Genomic DNA, 21,813 nt, shown 5'->3' with positions numbered 1-21,813 from the left:
ATTTTGACAACTCCAGAAGGAAAATAGAATATAAGATGATGCCTAGGATGATGTTCCAGATTGGTCTTGTAGGCACATGCAAACCAAGGAGGACTTTGAAACTGTCTTCTATACCATATTTTAGAATGCTTTTGTAGCTCTGCTTATGCTGCTTGGCATTATAAGCAGATGTCCACCCCCAACATTTTTGTAGATTTGATTTGACCATTCCCCTATTGTCTTTATATGTAGGTGTTTCTTCAGGTGTGTCGTCTTGCTGAAGGTGTTGAAAAGCCAATTCTTCGCTTGGAGATTTTAAAATTAGGCACTGAGCTCAAGCTTAGAACATATGATATGACTGTGACAGCTTTTCTTAGAGAGATTTGCTTACAATGTCCAGAATATATGGGTAAGTATTTAAAATAATTCACTAATCAGTCAGGTTTCACTTGGAAATAGCTGGACAAATTTCAGTGTGACAGACAGAATGCTGGAGAGATTTATAGCAAAGGCCTGCTCATAAATATATTCATCATTATCATCCATTTATTTCTTCTCCATAGTAAAGCATGCTCAGAGTACCTCAAACAGAAGCTTATGAAATTTTCTGTTATAAACAGAATAGCTGAGCCTTTGAGGGGTGGCGTTTCTGTTATTTATGAACCATCACCCTTAAGAAATTGGACAAGCATTGACAATACTATGGTTTTGCTGCTCTTCTCACCATGGGCTGGTAAGATGAAGCAGGCTATTGACATGATTGCCCTCTGTGATGCTGTGATGCTGTGGAGCTTATTCAGTCCTTGGCAAGTTCAGTTTCCTCATTGTCAACTTTAAAGCAACATAAATCTTCTGTTGTCATTACTTTAGTCTTGACGTTCAGCTATAGTCTTGCTTTTGTGCTTTCCTCTTTAACTTTCTGGTTTCATTACCTTACTTAACTGGTTTCTGCTAATAGTATGGTATCATTTGCATATCTTAAACTATTGATATTTCTCCCTCCAATTTTTACACCTCCTTCATCTTGGTCCAATCCCACTTTCCGTATAATATGTTCTGCATATAGATTAAACAAATAGGGTGATAAAATACACCCATCTCACACCTTTTCCAATTGGGAACAAGTCGGTTTCTCCATATTCTGTCCTTGTAGTAGCCTCTTGTCTAGAGTATAGGTTGCTCATCAGGACAATCAGATGCTGAGGTACCCTCATCTCTTTTAAAGCATCCCATAGTTTTTCATGATCTACACAGTCAAAGGCTTTGCTGTAATCTATAAAGCAGAGGGTGATTTTCTTCTGAAATTCCTTGGTCTGTTCAGTTATGCAATGTATGTTTGCAATATGATCTCTGGTATCTCTTCCTTTTCTAAATCCAGCTTGGACATGTGGCATTTCTTGCTCCATATATGGTAAGAGCCTTTGTCGTAGAATCTTGAGCATTACTTTACTTGCATGGGATATTAAGGCAATAGATTAATAATTGCTGCATTCCCTGGGACCCTGTTCTTTGGAATTGGGATGTATATTGAACGCTTCCAGTCTGTGGGCCATTGTTTAGTTTTCCATATTTCTTGACAACTTTTTGTCAAAATTTGGACAGATTCATTCTCAGTAGCTTGTAGCAACTCTATTGGTGTGCCATCTGTTCCTGGTGATTTGTTTCTTCCAAGTATTTTAAAAGCAGCTTTCACCTCACATTCTAAAATTTCTGGTTCTTCATCATACGGTTCCTCCGTGAATGAATCTGTCATCCTTGCATCTCTTTTATAGAGTTCTTCAGTGTATTGCTTCCATCTTCCTTTCATTTCATCTCGATATGTCAGTGTGTTCCCCTGTTGATTATTCAGCATCCCTACTCTTGGTTTAAATTTCCCTTTCATTTCTCTGATCTTTTGGAATAGGGCTCTTGTTCTTCCCTTTTTGTTGTCCTCTTCTATTTCTACACAATCACTCTTTAATCGTTTTCTTTGTCTCTGTGTACTAGTCACTGTATTGTTGCATTTAGGGTTCTGACCGTGTTTCTGTCTTCTTTTGCTTTTATGTTATTTATTTATTTATTTAATTTAATTTATATACCGCCCGAAGCCCGAAGGGTGTCTTTAACTATTTTAAAAGTTTCTTCAGTCATCCATTGAGGTCTTCCTCTCTTTTTAACTAGAGGTATTGTCTTTTTGCATTCTTCCCTGATAATGTCTCTGACTTCATAGTTCTTCTGGTTCTCTGTCAGCTAAGTGTAAAGCCTCAAATCTGTTCTTTATTTGATCTTTATATTCTTCTGGGATGTTATTTAAATTGTATTTTGGCATTATGATTGCTTTGGTGTTCTTCTTTGGCTTTACTCTGATTTTTTTATATTACCAGTTCATGATCTGGTATTGCTCTTGTTTTTGCAGAAAGTGTGGAACTTCTCCATCTTCTGCTAACAATTATATAATCAATTTGATTCCTATATTGTCCATTTGGTGATGTCCACATGTACAATCATCCTTTCGGTTGCTCAAAAAATGTGTTTGCAAGAAACAAATTGCTGGCTTCACAGAATTCAATAAGTCTCCTAAGCTCCATTTCCCCACAATTTTCTCTGTTCCCTACTTTTGCATTCCAGTCCCCCATGATTATTGTTTTGGTGTGTGATCAATATCTTCCTGTACTTCTGCGTTCATTTTAATTCACTCATGCCAAGTATTGTAATGTTGATGTGTTCATTGTAATGTTGATGCATTCAATTTCTTGCTTGACAGTTTCTAACTTTTCCTGGTTCATGCTTCTCACATTCCATATTCCTATTGTGTATGTCGTACAAGTCCAGACTCTGCGTTCACATCTGTGCGCATCAGCCTCTGGGTTTCCATTTGGCTTTGACCCAGTTGTTTCATTAGTCACAGCACTGTAAGAGGTATTCAGAGGTGGTTTACCATTAGTCTGATGTCTCAGCTTTGACTATTCTGCCTTGGGTGCCCCTGCTAGGAGTCTAGCCTCTTGGTCTAGACTCCTGATGGCGTTGCTGTCAGCTTCTTCGACACTCTCAAACCCCCTCACCACATTGAGGTGTGCTTCCAGAGGATGGGACTGTTCTCCTACCTGCAGGACCATTCACGAAGAGTAACTTGGGTGACTATCTGTCATTCCCCCCCCCCCCGGCAATTGTGCTGTAGGGTCTCTCAGGGCACCATCCTTTCCCTAGTGCTTTTAAACGTATACTTGAAGCTGTTGTGAGCAGTCATTTGGAGAATTGGAGCAAGGTGTCATCGGTATGCTGTTGACACTCCTATACTTCTCAATAACATCTGGATCAGATGAAGCTGTGCTAATCCTGGGCCAATGTCTGGAGTCAGTGATGGACTGGATAAGTGCCAATAAACCAAATCTGAATCCTGATAAGACAGCAGCTCTGTGGGTGAGTGGTTCAAGAAATAGGGAGAGTTTTTTACGGGTTTGCACTAACCCTGAAGGAGCAGGTACACAGCTTGGGAGTACTCCTAGATTCATTGTCACTGAAAGTATAGATGTCCTCAGTAGCTCAAAGTGCTTTTTTCCATCTTTGGCTGGTATGCCAGTTACAGCCATTCTTGGACAGGGATAGCATGGCCACACTAGTGGAGGTCTTGATAACCTCTAGACTGGACTGTTTCAATGTGGTCTCTGTGGGCTACCCTTGAGTTTGGTTTGGAAACTGTGAAAAGTGCAGAATGCTGAGGCCTAATTTTTGATTCAAACATCTCCACATCAGTATATTACGCCAGTGCTGAAAACTGTATTGACTGCCAGTACGTTACTGAGCTAAATTCAAGGTAATAACTGTTCATGTATAAAACCCCAAACAGCCTAGGATCAGGTTACCTGAAAGACCACTTTGTCTCTTAAACCATCTTAAACCATCACCAGACAGATGACTTTGATAATCTAGAGAAGCCCTCCTGACTGTCCCAGTTATTTCATATTTGTTTAGTTTCTATACATACTAAGGCTTTTAGTGGCACTAGTCCTTCAGAATATTGTTCTCATTGAAATTCTGATGTTTTGCCACATACTGATTTACCAAGCATTTTTAGAGAATTAATTTCGTTCATTGTTGGTCATGTGTTCTGTATTTTATGATTTTATAGGTTTATAGCATTTTAATGATTTTATTGTATATCGCCATATTTCTTTGAATGAGTTTGAAATAATCTTATAAATAAATAAAAGGGAAAAATACAAAAACCAGATAGCAGCAAAAATAGTGCATCTTATTCAAAACTAGATTTTGTTCCCAACAACAATCTCTAAATGGAGATCACCACTTTTCCAGGTCTGATAGAATAGTCCATCAGAGAAGCACGGAGACAGGCCTTCCATGCCTGCATCAAAAATATTCAATATTAAATTACAAAAAAAGAAACCAATTAATTTGATGTGATTACTTAATTTTTACTTTGTTTTATGTTATTACTCCATTATTACTTAGCTGCCTGTTTCATATGTTCACTTTGAATGCCTGAAGAGGGCTATAGTTGTTCCTGAGAAACAATTTATGGGATCTGAAACATGTTGGGCTACTTCTCCTGATCTCCATCTCTAAATGACACCCCTGTGATTAACTTTGTTCTGTCAAAACTGATATTTTTGATGTCTCTGGGCTCTTGAATAGCTTAATTTTAAAACCTAAAATTAATGGCTTGATATATTGGGAAGTTTGGTTTTAAGTTCGAGGGGAAATTCTGTTATTTGTAATTGTTTATGCATGAATATTTCACGTTTCTCCTGACACTAAATTAATAGGGTTTGGATGATACCTAACTAAATCATACTCAGAGTAGACCATTGATTTCACTTGGTTGGCCCAGAGAGCTTCGGCTATGGGGCGGTATATAACTGTAATAAATAAATAAATAAATGAAATAGAATAAAGATCCAGTTTTTTAAAATGATTTTATGTACTACTACACATGCAGCGTGCTGCATTATAAATCTTATATCTATTTTAATTACCTTTAGCTGAAGCTTTACATCATAAGACTGTTTTGTTATTAGCACTTCTACTCTGCAGATGTTTCATCTGTACATGGAGTGAAGTAGAGGGGAATCGCCTGCCCCAGTACTCAAAAACTAGGTCAGAGGTTCCCAAGTTGTGATCTTTGGACCACCAATGGTCTGCAAGCTTCATTCAGGTAGTCCACGGTGTATCTGCGTTAAATATTCATATTGATTTTAACTGTACTGTTATTTCTTCTTTTATTTCTTATATATTGTATTTTATTGTATTACAATTTGAATTCCATAAAATTCAAATTGTAATGCAATAAAATACAATATATAAGAAATAAAAGATGCAATTCACATATAATTAAAAATTATACAGCAACTAGTATAGTGCATTACAATTGCTACAACAGGCAGAAAAATCCTTTAAGTGGTCCGCCAATAATTTTAATAATAATAATAATAATAATTTTAATTTATAAGTCGCCTATCTGGCCAATGGCCACTCTAGGCGACGTACAACTCAATTAAAATACATCATAATAAATACAGTACAACAATAAAACAGTAAAACAGTGACAGTTCAGAGTAGCAGGCAATTAGTAAAAAAGATTAACCCTCCCCGGAAGTCCCGAAGGCCTGTCTGAAAAGCCAGGTCTTCAAGGCCTGGCGGAATACATTCAGGGAAGGGGCATGCCGAAGATCATATGGGAGGGAGTTCCAGAGAGTGGGGGCCGCCACAGAGAAGGCCCTCTCTCTAGTCCCTCTCTCTAGTCCCTACCAGCCTAGCTGTTTTAGTTGGTGGGACTGAGAGAAGGCCCTGTGTGGCTGATCTTGTCGGGCGGCATAATTGGTGGCGTTGGAGGCGCTCCATCAGATAAACTGGGCCGAGACCTTGTAGGGCTTTAAAGGTTAATACCAACACCTTGAATTGGGCCCGGAAAACAACTGGGAGCCAGTGCAGATCGAACAGCACTGGGGTGATGTGCTTCCGGCGGCGACAGTTTGTAAGTAGTCGAGCCGCCGCATTTTGTATAAGTTGTAGTTTCCGGACCGTTTTCAAGGGTAGCCCCACGTAGAGTGCATTACAGTAGTCCAAACGAGAGGTGACCAGGGCATGTACCACCAATGGGAGCTGATGAACAGGGAGGTAGGGTTACAGTTTACGTATGAGGTGTAATTGATACCAAGCTGCCCGGCTCACTGCCGAAATCTGAGCCTCCATGGACAGCTTGGAATCAAGGACAACCCCTAGGCTGCGGACTTGGTCCTTTAGGGGCAGTTTCACCCCATCGAACATCAAGCCAAGACCCTCAGCAATTTTTAAGTTGTCTGTGGGGGGGGGAAGTTTGGGAACCACTGCATTTGGTGCTATCACCTCTGCAGCTGTGAAATTCAACACACAAGTATTTGTCTGTTGTGCAGATCTATATCATACCCTAAAATGAAATATTTCCAGGGCAGTTTTTACAGAAATTTATTTATTTTTATTTATTCAGCTTATATCCCGCCCGACTAGCAAACAGCTCTCTGGGCGGCAAACATAGCAACATATACAATAATAAAATTACAAAGTCAGTATAACAAATGTAAAAATACACCATCTAAAATAGAAATTACAGCATTTACATAAATAACTTAAATTAAAATGCCTCAGAGAAGAGAAAGGTTTTAACCTGGCGCCGAAAGGATAATAGTGTCAGCGCCAGGCGTACTTCCTCGGGGAAACTATTCCACAATTCGGGGGCCACCACTGAGAAGGCCCTAGATCTTGTTACTACCCTCCGGGCCTCCCTATGGGTCGGGACCCAGAGGAGGGCCTTCGTAGTAGACCGTAGTGTACGAGCTGGTTCGTAACGGGAGAGGCGTTCCTGCAGGTATCGTGGTCCCGCGCCGTATAAGGCTTTATAGGTTAAAACCAACACTTTGAATCTGGCCCGGTAGCATATTGGAAGCCAGTGCAAGCAAGCCAGAACAGGTGTTATATGCTCAGACCGCTTAGTTCTTGTTAGCAGTCTGGCCGCCGTATTTTGCACTAGCTGTAGCTTCCGAACTGTCTTCAAAGGTAGCCCTACGTAGAGCGCATTGCAGTAGTCCAAACGTGAGGTTACCAGAGCATGAACCACTGATGTAAGGTCCCCCTTACTCAGATAGGGACGTAGCTGGGCTACCAACCGAAGTTGGTAGAACGCATTCCGTGCCACCGAGGCTACATGGGCCTCAAGTGACAGGGAAGAGTCTAAAACGACTCCCAAACTACGAACCTGATCCTTTAGGGGGAGTGTAACCCCGTCCAGGACAGGGTATGTATCCACCATCTGACCAGAGAAACCATCCACCAGCAGCATCTCAGTCTTATCAGGATTGAGTTTCAGTTTGTTAGTTCTCATCCAGTCCATTGTCGCGTCCAGACAACGGTTCAGCACATCGACCGCCTCACCTGAAGAAGATGAAAAGGAGAAGTAGAGAAATATCAAACAATGATATTATAAAATGCCCTGAGATAGGGCATGTATGCTAAAACAATGCATAGCTTTGTAAAGTCCCATTTGACAATATTTAAATAATAATAAATATTCAAATGTTTTTAAACCCACCTTTCAGGGAAAACTGCTATTGCACAGTGGCTTATAAGACTCTAAAAACACATGAAAATATAATTACAAAACACACAATCAAGACACCAGCAGCTAAGGATTATTTCAAGTACAGCCCAGTTCAACCAGTCTTGAATAATTGTGTCCCGGGGAGGGGTTTCCAGAGATGTGAGGTCACCACTTATACTCACCCTCTGCTTTATACCCATTAGCCGAACAACTCTCACTAGCACAGGATCTTGGGCACTGATCTTAATGCTTAGGCAGGCTTATACAGGTGTAGGTGGTCCTTTGGTATCATGGTCCCAAGCCATTTACGGCAAGACCAAAATCAGTACCTTGAATTGGGCCCAGAAACGAATAGGCAACCAATGTAACCAATGCAAAATAACTGTAAAATGATGTAAGTGTCCAGTTCTCACAAGAATCCTTGTTGTATCGGTTGCCATTTCAAGAGCAACCCCATATAAAATGCATTACAGTAATCTAACCTTGACATAGCCAAGGCATGAATCACTGTGGCTTGATCTGCTTTCCCTAGATAGAGCTGTAGCTACTGAAGTGGCCTACGCTGGTAAAAAGCACTTCTGTCAATTGAAGTCACCTGTGCCTTCATAGTCAGCACTGAGTTCAGAACCACTGCTAGACTGTGCACCTTTCCTTTCAGGATGAGAACTAATCCATTCAGAGTCAGATCTAAATCTCTATCCAGATTGGCAGATTTACCAAGCCACAGTACTTCTGTTATATCTGGATTAAGTTTCAGTTTGCTAGCCCTCAACCATCCCAGTATTGCCCCCCCACACATCTGTTCAGTTTCAACTGTTTCCCTGGAATTAGGTGGTGGAAAAGAGAGCTGTGGTATTGTCTACATATTGAGGGCACCTCATGCTAAACTTCTCTTAGAGTTTTTGTGTAGTTGTGGAAAAGCACATTGTATAGATGTGAAAAAACATGCAAAAAGGGGTTTAAGACTGAACCTTGAGGCCCCCTAAATGTCAATGACCAAGGGGTGGAACAAAAATTGCTCAGCAGCACCTTCGAGGTCCATCCTCCCAGGAAGGACTGGAACCACTAATACTATGCCTCCAAGTCTGATCCTGGAAAACTGAGGTAGGAAGACACCCTGGTCAAGGGTACTGAAAGCTGCAGAGATGTCCAGGAGAACCAACAGGGTCACATTCCCCTATCAGTTCCTTTCATAAATCATCTACCAGGGCATCCACTGCAGTTTCTATCCTGAACTCAGACTGGAAGCCAGACTGGAATGGATCTAAATAATTGGTATCATCAAGGATTGCTCAGATCTGACATGACACCACCCACTTCAAGGCCTTGGCCAAAAATGCTAGATTTGAAATTGCGTAATAATTATCCAAAGCCAAGGGATCTAGAGTTTGTCTCAACAGTAGTCCTTGAGAACTTCCATAAATACCCTGTCCCTTAAGGATGCATATTGACTACTTCTGATATCCATATTTTAAGTACTGCCCTAGCAGTTTTGCTAGCCAGGAGAGGCAAGGATCTTAAAGAGCAGGTAGTCAGCCTAAGTCCTCCATGCAACTAGCCACATTCCAAGGATTAGGTTGAAAACTAATAATAGTCCAAAATAGCTGCATATCCAGGCCAATAATGCATTACTTGTGTTGTAACAATGTAATAAATTCAGCTTTTGAAGCTAATTATGGAAATATTCTTATAATCCCATGATGAATATCTTGACATCCTCTTTTGTCCCTGTTTATATGCAACTTAATTTTTAAAATACAGTAACTAACTCAAATGAGTATTTCATTTAGGCTTTATCTGTTATTCGTTTCTGTAATTAGATGATAAAGATAAACCAGTTTACATCATTTCAACACTGGATAATTCAGTGGATGATCTTCTAGCAATTGAGTATGTAAAGGTAAGTGGTAAGGTGAAGGCTTTGTGGAAAAAAATCTTTATCATACTACTACTGTGGTTTTAAATGCTATTAAAATAGCCAAATAACCTTAATTATCTTGAAATCTAGTGACCTGATCTTGTTTGCTATTTCAGCAAATGAACATTAGTTTAGTTTTATTAGGAAAGGGAAATAAAACTGCCAGTCATGTCCTTATGTAAATCCATGGTGCAGCCACAGCAGCTGGGCAATTCCTATCACTCCACCTCAGAAAGGATGCTGTAGAGGTGGAAAAGGTACAAAAAAGGACAATTTTAGAAAAAAGATGACTATGGGGAGCAGCAGCTATCAGTGAGGCAGCAAAAGCAGTACATCTGGCTTCTGGACAGCATGGTTGATGCTGTTTACCAAGAGGAGGGCTGAGGCAGGAGAAACAGCATGGTGTGGACTTGGCAGTGGAGTCAATCCATCACTACTGCCATGCCCAGACTGTGCTATGCTTCTCTGCACCTTGTCCCTCCCCCCCCCAAGTAAATGGCCGTGATATTTGCTTTCCATAAGCTAGATGTGCAACCACGCTCTACCTTTGCCGCCCACCTACCACTACTGATATGGAAAATATTATAGATGTTTATGTTTATAAAATGATGTATGGTGTGGAGAGAATGTCTTCTCTGGTGCATGTAAGATGATTTCAGGTGGGACTTGAGCTTGGTCTCCCCTTTCACCCAAGGTTCAGGGTTTTTTTTGCCTTCGTCAAGTGTGGATTAGGTTCACACACTCTGCTCACCTCCTGGATCAGGCCTGTATTTTAAGAGTTATTTCAGTGTGATCTCTCTTACCATTTATCTCTACTCATTCCTGGTGCTTCTTCTTTCATCTACATGTTTTTCCTTAAAAAAAAAAAAGTTTGTGTCTGCTTAATTCACAGCCTTTTCTTCCTGGGGTGAATCTACTACTGCCTTTCTTCTCTTTTCTCTCTTTTGGGGAAGAAGAGCCCACTGCTAGATTCTGTTTTTTACCTCTGAAATTCCCAGTCCGACTGTAGCCTTCATTGTCAGCATCACCTCCCAGCATTCCCCCCTCCATATTCAGCCAGTCTTTTCTTCCTTGACCTTCCACTGCTTTTACTGTTCAGTATTACCCATTCTGTTGTCCCCATAAATCCCACCAGCCTGTCAGCAAGCACAGTCAGTCCTTGTGTCGGGGTATTGGAAAATCTAAAGAAAAAATATAAAGAACAATCAGTGGTTCCTGCCAAAAATGTCTAGGCTGCTGCCGCCGCCTCTGCTTCCTTCCATAAGAACTTTAACAGTGGCTTCTACACAACAGAACCCTTAACATGTTTGTCAGCGGCTTCTACACAACAGCGAACAACTGTGTTAGCAGCTTCTGCACAACAGTGCCCTTTACTAGTGGCAGTTAGTGCCAAGTCCATTGGACCAGAAAGTGTCTTGGCATCTTGGATATCTCTGGGCAGGGGGACTATGGAAACACCCTCCAATTTTGCACACCCTCATTGAGACCCTTCAGCACAATGGGTCTGTGGGAATGGGGGAAAATACCAAAAAAGCCTTGTCATTCCCCCTTCCTGGTGAGTCAGATCATCTTGGAGGAGACGGAGGAGGGCCCTCTGCTTTGACTATTACATATGGCACTGGAGAAGGATCACAACATTTAATACACAGATCCCTCAGAGCTCTCTGATGATGGGGGGGGGCAGTCAACAGCAGCCCTTAGATCCATTTTTCCCCCTTCCCAGTCTTCTCTTGAGGACTTCAGGGACTTTCAGGACATCTCCAGGGTTCAGCACTCCTGCCTTCTCGTGTTTTACAGGACCATAATTCCCAACCCGCTTCATCATCTGGGCTGCTCAATGTTTCCCATTCACTTTTATCAGCTTCATAAATTGGATTGCCTCCACTGGCTCAATTACATCTATCAACTCACATGCTTCAACATTTAAGGAAGCTTGGTTAGATGATCTTTGTAAGGATTTGGCTGCTTTGTTTCAAATCATTCCTCATGCCTCACAGCAGGCTCCTGCTATACCACATTCCAATTTACTGCCAAACCAGTCTAGTTCTTCATTGTAGTAGGGTGCTCTCGCTACTCTACAGGTTGTACCCCACACGCTTGGTGCCACTCTGTACGTCTCCCGACCCCCATGTTGTACATAGGGGCAGACAAGAGGCATGCAATCTAACTAGACCAGAAGGAACCCTCCAGACAGAGCTGAGGATCCAGATTCCAATTTGATGAGGAGGAATGGATTTCTAAGTCCAAGGATGTGGTTTCTAATAGCCTCTTTCAGGATTTCCACTATCTCACCTTGCTTTGTAAGGTGCTGGAGGCTCTGCATCTGAATTCCAAGAAGAAGCCTCCTGCTCTCTCCTCATCCAGGATGACAGCAGTATGCCCTGATCCTTAACCAAAGTCCAGAGTGGTGAAGTTCCCATCGCTGTTTTCTAAAGTCACCAAGTCTGAGTTTCATACAACCTTACATTGCAAAAAGTCTGTTTCCTCAGCTAACAGGTGTTAAGCTCTAGAGCAAAATATGATGGATCAACTGATGCTTCCTCTAATTGATGAACACATCACAGGGCTAGTGAGTCCTTCTGTGAATCCACAGAGTGGGACCAGTGAGTACTTCTTTGAATCTGAAAGTTTTGGATGCACAGTTAAAGGGCAAAAGATGGATCTGGGTTTGAGGTGAATTCAGAACACTAGTTCCTTGTCAGTGTGGGGGCTGCTTCAGTTTCAGTCTTTGGAAGGGCCTCCTTGTTCTGGTTAGGAGGCTTGTTGGATGGTCCACAACAAGATCCAGTAGAGTCTGCAAGACTCTCTTGAAAATCTCCCATGCTGTAACCTAAATTGGGAACAAGTTCACCATGGAAAGTAGAGACTGCAACCAGATATTTTCAGGGAACCCATGATCATCTTCAGAAGAGTACATGTGGATCTGTTCATTTCTTTGTACAACCATCTGGTAAAACATTTTTTCCCCCCTGGATGATAGTCCATCAAGTGGGTTATGGCTCCACCTAGCATCCATAGGCAGGAAATACAACAAAGTTGCTGTAAGTAGATCACCTCACATATGTGACATCCTCAGTCCTTTCCTGCCTCGTCATCCTAGGTGGTTATCTTTCTCTCTCTCTGAACTCTGTTCGTTACTGTTTTAACCTCTTTTCCATCTGTTCTGTCTATTCCTGATTCCATGTGGTGAGTTTTTATCGTCTTCATCTGGTTTTGTGCCTATTGTTTTTTTAAAAAAGTTTCAGTTTATTCCTACACTTTCCAGATGTTTTCAGGGAGCTCATGAGCATCTTCAGTACAAGTGGATTTGTTCATTTCTTTCTACAACCATCAGGTAAAACTTTTTTTCCCCTGCTACGAGATTCCATCAACAGAAGCCATAGATGCTCTTGTCTTTCCGTTGACATGGGGCTATCGTGCACACTTTTTCCTATGCTGCTTTTTTCAAGAATCCTCAAGAACATCTGAGATGAGAGAGGGTTATTTTAGTGGCTCCATACTGGCCATGGAGACCATGGTTCTCCAAGATACTCAGACTAGCAAGGTCTGCTCTGTGGCAGCTACCTCTCAGAGAGGAGTTTTATCCCAGGGGCATTTGTAGCATTCAGACCCAGCCTGGCGGAACCTTCATGGATGACCATTCAGAGGAAACTTTTACTAAGGCAGATCTCTCACTATCAGTAGTCGATATCATGATGGCTCCCAGACATTCTTCCACATAAGCCTTTATGAAAGTACATGAAAGGTGTTTATCTGCTTGGTGCTGTAAGGAACAATTAGCTTCTAGGAAAATGGGTGTTAATGAGGTGTTATCCTTTCTTTGAAATGGACTGACTATAGGGCTCAGACCCAGCACTCTTTCCCGACAGTCCTCTGATCTGTCTTCTTTTTTTCCACAACTCCTGAGAAACTGATGGGTTATCACCCATTCCTGAAGTGTTTCTGTGAGGAGCCCCTGTCTCAGAAGCTTCAGCCCAGCATCGCTTACGTACCTGGGATTTCCACCAGGTTTTGACTGCTCTTCAGAAACTTTGAGCCTCTGTCCCTTTGTCTACTTTCTTTCAAACTTCTGTTTCTCATTGCTATCAGTTCTGCCTGGAGGATTACAGAGCACAATGCTCTGTCTGTGGACAAACACATACCTTCCACAAGGACAAAGTTATTCTCCATATTATTTCTTCTTTCCATCTTAAGGTCCTTTCTTCCTTTCATAGTGAACAGATGCTCATTCTAACCTCTTTATGTCCTTCACCTGTCTTTCTGACTGAAGAAGCTTGGTACTCATTGGATGTACATAAGTTTACATCTCAAGGTTTACATCCCTTTTTGTCAAACTGATATCCTGTTTGTTCCCTTTCACTCATCTTCTTTGGGAAGAAGTGTCCATCTCCACTCTATCTAGGTGGCTTAAAGCCTGCATTGTGTTGGTTTATGCTTCCCTGAGAACATTATTCCATCTAATATTCTGGCACACTCCACCAGTGCAGTGCCTACTTCAGCTGCCTTTTTCCTTAATGCGTCTCTTCATGAGGTTTGCAGGGTGACCACATCAGCTAGCCCTAACACGTTTACCAAGCATTATAAGATTCCTATGCCTTGGCTGAGGCAGCCTTTGGGAGAAGGGTACTGGAGCATGTTCTCCCAGGCCAGTAGGCAGCCCAGTTTTGCTTTTAAATTTATGTATCCTACATGGGTCAACTTTGGAATGTCCCACCTGAGATCATCTTACAAGCACAGGAGAAGAGACATTTGATCTTACCATGAAACTGTCTTTTACGTGCATGTAAAGATGATCTCAGAGCCTCTCCCTATTGTTTGCTGGGCTGCTTGATTCTGTTCCTGTTCTCTGTTCAGTGGTAGAGAGTGCTTTTTTGTCCATTTTGGAGGTCACTGTTCCTATATATGTCTTTTCTGGTTTGTCATGAAAGAACTGATCCCTGTGTGTAAGGGGAGACTAGAAGACTCTGCAAAATCAAACAGCATCTTTTCTGCCTTCAGCCACAAGGTGGAGCTCAAGTCCCACCTGAGATCATTTTACATGCAAGTAGAAGACTGTTTGATATTAAGACCAAATGTCTCTTCTCCCTCCATTAATACTACAACTCGGGGTCATTTAGCGAAATACGTTTATTTAAATTATTTTTACCCAACTGTTCAGCTTAAAAAAAGTTCTGAGAGTGGCTTAGAAACATCAACATTAAGCCAATAGATTCAGGACAGACAGAAAAGAGTATTTCATTAACCAATACATTCATTTATGGGCCATTTTATAACACGACATGATGGTGGCCAGTTTTAGGTAGGTTTAAAATGAGATTAGATAAATTTGTGAAGGATGGTTCTATCAGTAGGCAGGAGCTGCAATAGCTAAATTGAATTTCTAGGTTCATTAGCAATATGCCTCTGAATAAAAGTTGCTGGAAGGCAAAGGCAAGGGAGGCCTCTTGCCTCTTATTCTTGCTGTGGACTTTCCAGTGATCACTGCTGGAGACAGGGTGCTTGATTAGATGGGCCCTTGATCAAGTCTAGCAGGGCACTTCATATGTTAGTGTCAAAACAAATACCGAGGAGCAGATGTAATACAATTATCTGCATATTTTGGCTATAGCTGTGTTGTACAGTATATACTATGTTCTCATTTTAACTAGCTTTTCCCCTCCGAGAACAGGCAGATATTAATGCCCCAGAACTGAAAACTACTTACAAGAATGTTCTACAACTGATAAAGGTAATAATGATGGATTCTTTCTGTAATATTGCTATGTCCAGGAAAGTGCATTTAAAACATATTCTTACTAAGATTACTTTGTTGTTAGGTTACTTTTTCTTCTGTAGATATCCATTTACACACAGAAGCACTTCTGAGTACCATGAATTTCTTAAATAATCTTCTTCCGAAACAAGAGACAAGTCCAGTAGAGATTGTCCAGGAAAAAGAAGAAAAGAAGGAAGTTCTTAAGAAATTTAGTAAGGTCTTTCTGTCTCAAAACTCTCTTGTTGCTAATTTCCTTCCAGCCTTATTTTACATACTAGATTCCTAAAACATGCATGAAGGAAACTGTTTCAGACTTAATAGTAGTCCTTTACAAATGGCTGTGTGTGACCAAATGAAATTTTTTAATCATGTTCATTTCTCCAAATTAAAAATAATTTTGGAGTTTATGTACAGAGTGGTGTAATAGAGGAACGTACTTTATACACAGTATTTCAGAACCTTTAAAGTTTTATGAGCTATTCTATGATGGTATAGGCATTATTGATGGAAAGTGGTTCTGGAGAATTTTTTTCCTTCTGTTTTCCATGTGTTCCTTGGTGGAAGCTGAGAAAATCCCTCATATATAAAGCTGTGTTTTGCCAAAGGTATAGCCCTCGTTCAGCACTGGGATCCTAGTATATATTGAGGGTGAGAAAGAACAAATCAAACAGCCCAGTCCCTGTTTATGTAGCCTTCCAGTTATCAAGGCATGCATTGAGGAAGGAGTCATAAAGACATTATTTCTTGGTAATGCCTAGTCATAACTCTAAAGATACTGCTTTGATTATACGTTGCATGAGAAAATAAAGAAAATAAATCAATTTTCAACTACTTTCATTATTTGCTTTCCTCTCTGTATTTGTTTGTACAACTGTTCCACGTTGGTATTCAAATCTTTAATTGGACATATGACATTTTTGCTTTTAACTTTCCCATAGCTTCAAAAAAGTCAAAATATGAAGATGTTTGTGATCTCCATGTTTGTGCAGACATGTCCTGTTTACGCATTTTTATAAGAGAACAAAAACACCGGATATCTGAAATCCGTGTTGAAGGTAAGAATAAAACCTCAAACATAATATTTAAAGGTTGCCAAATCCTAGAGGAAGTCTTTGAAGATTGTATCAGATTTGTTGATTAATACTGTTACATGTAGGTCTTGATAGCCAGGTGATGATGAAGAAAGAAACAACTGAAGTATCAGCAAAGTTGAAGAATATTGTTATTTTGGATTGTGATGAGGCAGCACTGCATAAAAAGGTATGAGTGTTCATTTTAGGGTCTGCTAGCTGATAACACCAACTGCATGCTAGACTCTGTACAGAAAGCAATGCACTTACACCTTAAATGTTAGGCATCAGCCTAATTTAATAGTGGATGATGTCAGTTATTTCATTCTTTCCCTGTTGCTCAGTGTGGTTTCTGGCATATGCTTTATACAAAAGAGTATGGACAAGGATGTCCATTAACTTAAACTTAAGTCCTTGCATGCAGCTCTTAATTGTGACTACAGCAAATATATTGTATTGAATAGTGTGTTGTAGAGAAAAGACATAGGGTTGGATTATGTAATGGGGTGCTCTTAGGTCTTGCCAACACTTTCCCCTGTGGCAACAATTGCCTCTCCCCCCCCAACACTTTCATTCAGTGTTATCCAACCCCTTGTGTGAACAGAAGGACTCCTTCCATTAACAGAAGGACATCTTTGGATGCAGCCCATGACCTTGAGTTTTGTAACACAACTGTGTAAAATTATACTCTTAACAGTGAACACTTTTTGTTTGTTTGTTTCAAGGCTCTTTATATTACTGGAAAAGAGGTCTTCAGTTTCAAAATGGTGACATACATCTATGCTACAGATGGCATTTCTTATACAAATATGAATACTGTTGACAGCCAGGTTTACTTAACTGTTGGATGCATTCAAATTGTTTTTGTCAACAAATTTGTTTCTGCTATTTTGGTAAGCTTCCTCTTTGTTTTAGAAAATACAGTAAGTAAGGTAATGAAACTATCTTACTTAACCTGTGATGGGAGCAGTGGTGTAGTGGAGTTAGAGTGGAGCTCTGGGACTTTATTTTTTCAGAGCAGGAGCAATGATGCCATAAGTCAGAGCGCTAAGGTAATTGATTGATTGTCCTTACTCTGGCAAGTGAATGAGATGATAAAGCTTTCAAATGTTACTGATGTTTCTGGTGTATTAGCATAGAGGAAGTAAGAAAATGAGTCTAGCTTCCTAATCTCTGACTGTTAAACAATCCTAATAAATTGGTATTATGCTATATACAGCTTGCTATTTGGTGTATGTATGTTTGTATAAATAAGTGTGTGCACATGCATGTGTGGACAAACAAAGCTGCTTGCATTTTTGGACTTTTCTTAGGGGTCTGAGAGTGTGGCTGTGGAGCTGGTTATGAGCTCCTGTGCTTCAAAGTGTACCACCTCACAACTGATTAGGAGGACATTTCCCCTATTTCTGTTTCTGATAGCCCATTTAATTGAAATTAAATATGAAACTGTAGGATCTTATTTAATAACTTGTATATTATGCTGTATCCCTGCAGTAGTTGAGGAATTTTGCAAACAGAAGTTGCGCTTTTAAAATTATGCTTGAAGTCAATATTCGTTTATGCCATATTGTTAGATCTTGATCTTAAAGATTTTGCTAGACATCAAAGTGTGTCAATATCAGTGAAATTATGTTTTTCTAATTGTTGTGCACTACTTAACTTGGATAAAATTTGGTTTAAAATGAAGGTACAGTTTTCTTGTAAAACCACAAGTACAGAAATGAGTATATGATGATAGCAAACTAAACCTGGAAGTCAGCCACTGAGACAAAGATGTGACAATTCAATACCTTGCATAATGTTGCTACATAGGTTATTCCTTAATTTTTTTCTTTTAATTGGCATTATAAATTTGGCTGTGTAAAAAAGAGCCATATGTTTATGTTTTCTCCTGCTCTTCAAGTTCAAGTTGTTTGTTGCTCAACTGTGCATGAGAGAGTGACAGACAAGGAGACACAGCGAAGAAAGAACACATTGTTGATTTGGAATGCATGATGAGTGAACATTAATGCATTAATGAAATATTCATATGACTTTCATCTTCATCTATTGCTGAATTCCTTTCTAGGCTTTTGTAAACAATTTTCAGACAGCAAAGGAAGCAATTACTGAAGCCACTGTTCAGGCTGCTGAGAAAGCAGCTACTGGTGTAAAGGAATTGGCTCAACAAAGTTCCAGAATGGCACTGGACATTAATATTAAAGCACCTGTTGTCATAATCCCACAATCAGCAATATCTACTGATGTTCTGGTTGCTGATTTTGGTTTGATCACCATAAAGAATGAGTTCTTGCTTGTTAAAACCAAGTTGCGATATAATGTCCCACCTATTCTTGATGACATACATGTGAAACTGAGTGAACTAAAGTTATACAGGTAATTGTAAATTATTTTGTAGTGAATTTTCCTAAATTAAGTTGTCAAAATGTGCAACACGGTTGAAAATGTATTAAATATGACACCACACTGCTTATAAACAAAAAAAGCTTGATTTTGCTAACTAATGTTATTAAAAAAAGAAAATTCTTTTATTCTTTCTGTCTTAACATCTACCATGAAAATAGTGAGTGAGGTCATCTGGAGGTTTAGGGTGAGGTGTCATCAGTATGTGATGACACTGAGCTCTTTCCTTTTTATATAATTCAACTGAGGCAATGAAAGTACTGAATTAGTGCTTGGGCATGATAGTGGATTGGATGAGCGCCAATAAACTGAGTTTCAGTCGAGACTGTATGGAGGTATTGTTGAGAGGTGGTTTATCTGGGTGAGTGGCGTTTACCCTAAAGTGCAGGGTTGCACTTTCCCAGAAGGAACAGATTCCTATCTGGGGTGTTATTTGAGCCACTAGAGATGTCACTAGAGATTGAGGTTTCCTCTGGCATGGAGAATGTTTTACCAACTCAGTCTGGTGTACCATTTGTGACCTGGTTTGAACAACGATAGTCTAGCCCTATTTGTACAAGTCCTGGTATTTTATTTATTTATTTATTAAATTTATTAGTCGTCCATCTGGCTGGCCACTCTGGGCGACGTACAGGTGAAACCATTGTAATGTTTTACACTTTTGAATATCATTTGGAAACTGAGACCAGGCATTATGATCATACCCCATCTGTGCTTTGCCAATTACACGCAAACCTTATCTGTTTCCAGGCCCAAATCAAGGTTCTTGTTTTGATGTCAAGAATCCATCACAGCTTGGAATTGGGATTTTGGAAAGATTGCTTGTCTTCACATGTGCTTGTGCATACACTAAGGTCTTCATCAGAGGCCTTCTCCAGTCATCCCACCATTTGAGTTGCAGCATGTGGGGTTACTGGAGAAAGGACCAATTCCGCTGTGAAATACTGTCTGCAGGGAGGCTTTCCAGGTTCTTGGAATTATGTTACTTCAGCACCAGGCCAAAGCATGATATGAAAAGGCTTGAAAAAATAAGCTTTTTAAAAATGACTGTGAAGTTCTTAAGCCTGTTTAGATTTATTATTATTAGTCACCTAATACTAGCAGTGTGCAGTGACACAATTTACCTTGTATCTTTAGCATTAGGAAACAATCTGAACTGTTTTGGAGCCATTTCTGTGTTGTTCTGGTTCAATTCACTATTTGATCTGAATTTGATCTGTTACATTTGAAGTTCTGTTTTGCTCCCATTGACTCTAATGAGGAACGTAAAAGTGGATATAACATTACATCCACTTATGTGAAAAGGAAGTAATTTGCAGGCAAAGAAACCCAACCAGAGTAGATTAAGCTCAACAAACTTCAGCTAGTTCCATTCAGGGGTTTTGTGTAGGGAACCTTTAAAGTTTTTAAAAAGTCTCTTAACTGCCAGAATTGGATCCAAATTGCAGGAGTGTTTACCCCTTCTGGGGGGTTGAAGACTACCAAATTTCAGAAAGATAGGTGCAGCAGTTCTCCTGCAAGGGCAAGGGTGGGAAAATAGAAATCACATTCACTCCCTGCCCCCCCTCTCTGTGAGTGAGTGAGTGAGTGAGTGAGTGAGAGAGAGAGAGAGAGAGAGAGAGAGAGAGAGTGCACATGCGCACATTCAGTTGAAAACTTGAGACATAAAGGAGCTGCCCTGGGTAAGAAACCTGCCAAGGTTCAGAGAAATAGGTCCAGGGGCTATTGTGCTAGGAGATTTTATCTTCATTATAATAAACTGAAAAATTATTTTTCTCTCACTGCCCTCTCCCTTCCTGGAAGTATCCTCTTTGAAGAAAAAAGCGATAGAACTATGTTTTATTTCTTGTCAGGAAAAAAATATGATTGGGAAACGAGCAGACCACTCCAATGGTCTAACTCCGTAACTTATGCCCTGCTCTCAAAGCCAAAGTTTGGAGGAGAATGATGACCTACACGAAGAAGAGCTCTGCTTATTTTTACTTCAGTATCAGTCTCCCAAATCATTGTGATTGGAATGCACTTGAAAAATATTTCACTGTAACTAAAAGCTAGATCTGCCAACCACAGAAGAAAGATTCCCCCACCTCTCCACCTCCTCCTGTGTCTCCTACAGCATCTACCCTCTTAAGCTGTGGGTGTTTCCTCAGTCAGCTTGGTTTCATTTCTAAAAAAAAAAATATGGAGATGGGGAAAGGTTGTGCATTTGACTTTTTGGAAAAAGCAAGGTAGCATTGCTAGTTGCAAGGAAACTTACTTGAGCTTCAAGGGGACTCTTTGATCCATCTGATCACACCTTGTTAACAGTGCAATCCATCTCAGAAATGTGAGAGTCTGTCCCAAACCAGCCCAGTTCTCCTTGTTATTCAGGATACACACAAGCTAGTGCACACCCCACCTAAGAATCAAGATAAAAACATACAAGTTAAAAACATAATAGCAATATCAATAAAAAACAGGAAACTTAAAACTATAAAATGGTATCAAAACAGTAAATCATCACCAGTAAATGGCTAAAAAACCCTCAGCAGATTGCATCAAATGCCAGGAGAAGTTATGCCATGAGTGCAAGTAGTAGTGGACAGTGTGGTGAGGCTGCACCACTCACTTGACAATCTGCCAGGATGGAGAGGGATCAGGTGGTGGTGAGGTCTGTGTGGTGCTCCTGCTGGTGCTTCTGCTGGCATGTTTACACTGTGCCAACCTTGCCCCTCACCATCCCGGTATGTCACAGTAACTCAGTGGGAGGAAGATCAGGTGAGTGGCATAGCCCCGCCACACCATCTGCTACTGAGTGTAAACTGTGCTATGAAGCTTCAATTCTTGCCTTCGCTTGAAGCAGACATGTTTTTGTATAGTGTATTTGAGGAGTAGAAGACAAGGCAAAGTGCACACTCTTAACATCTGCTTCAAGCGAAGGCAGGAACGGACTGAGACTTCGAAGCAATAGTGTTCCTGCTTTCAAGCACTATGTATAGCACAACATACACACAACATAGATTACTGAAGCCAGCTTATTCCTGTCCAGATAGAGCTGATAGAAAGTACTTGGCACCACTAAGGCAACCTGTGCCTCAAGAGAAAATATTGGGTCCAAGAGAATTTCGAAGTTATAGAC

The 21,813-nt window shown here is 40.4% G+C and overlaps 1 protein-coding gene across 3 annotated transcripts in view; it reads left to right on the top strand.

Moving 5' to 3' along the window:
- VPS13A (vacuolar protein sorting 13 homolog A) overlaps nucleotides 1-21,813 on the top strand; it is a 304,094-nt gene that overhangs the window by 123,429 nt on the left and 158,852 nt on the right. For all 3 annotated transcript variants that reach the window (XM_061627500.1, XM_061627520.1, XM_061627510.1), the window contains exons 26-33: nucleotides 232-388; nucleotides 9,370-9,449; nucleotides 15,136-15,195; nucleotides 15,284-15,434; nucleotides 16,161-16,277; nucleotides 16,379-16,482; nucleotides 17,018-17,185; nucleotides 18,361-18,668. In XM_061627500.1, coding sequence (XP_061483484.1) covers nucleotides 232-388; nucleotides 9,370-9,449; nucleotides 15,136-15,195; nucleotides 15,284-15,434; nucleotides 16,161-16,277; nucleotides 16,379-16,482; nucleotides 17,018-17,185; nucleotides 18,361-18,668 — 1,145 coding nt within the window. The remainder of the gene's footprint in view (nucleotides 1-231; nucleotides 389-9,369; nucleotides 9,450-15,135; nucleotides 15,196-15,283; nucleotides 15,435-16,160; nucleotides 16,278-16,378; nucleotides 16,483-17,017; nucleotides 17,186-18,360; nucleotides 18,669-21,813) is intronic.

Source organism: Rhineura floridana, chromosome 1, assembly GCF_030035675.1.
Source record: "Rhineura floridana isolate rRhiFlo1 chromosome 1, rRhiFlo1.hap2, whole genome shotgun sequence".
NCBI lineage: Eukaryota > Metazoa > Chordata > Lepidosauria > Squamata > Rhineuridae > Rhineura > Rhineura floridana.
Note: the sequence above shows the minus strand (reverse complement) of the source record. Positions and strands in the feature narration are given on the sequence as shown.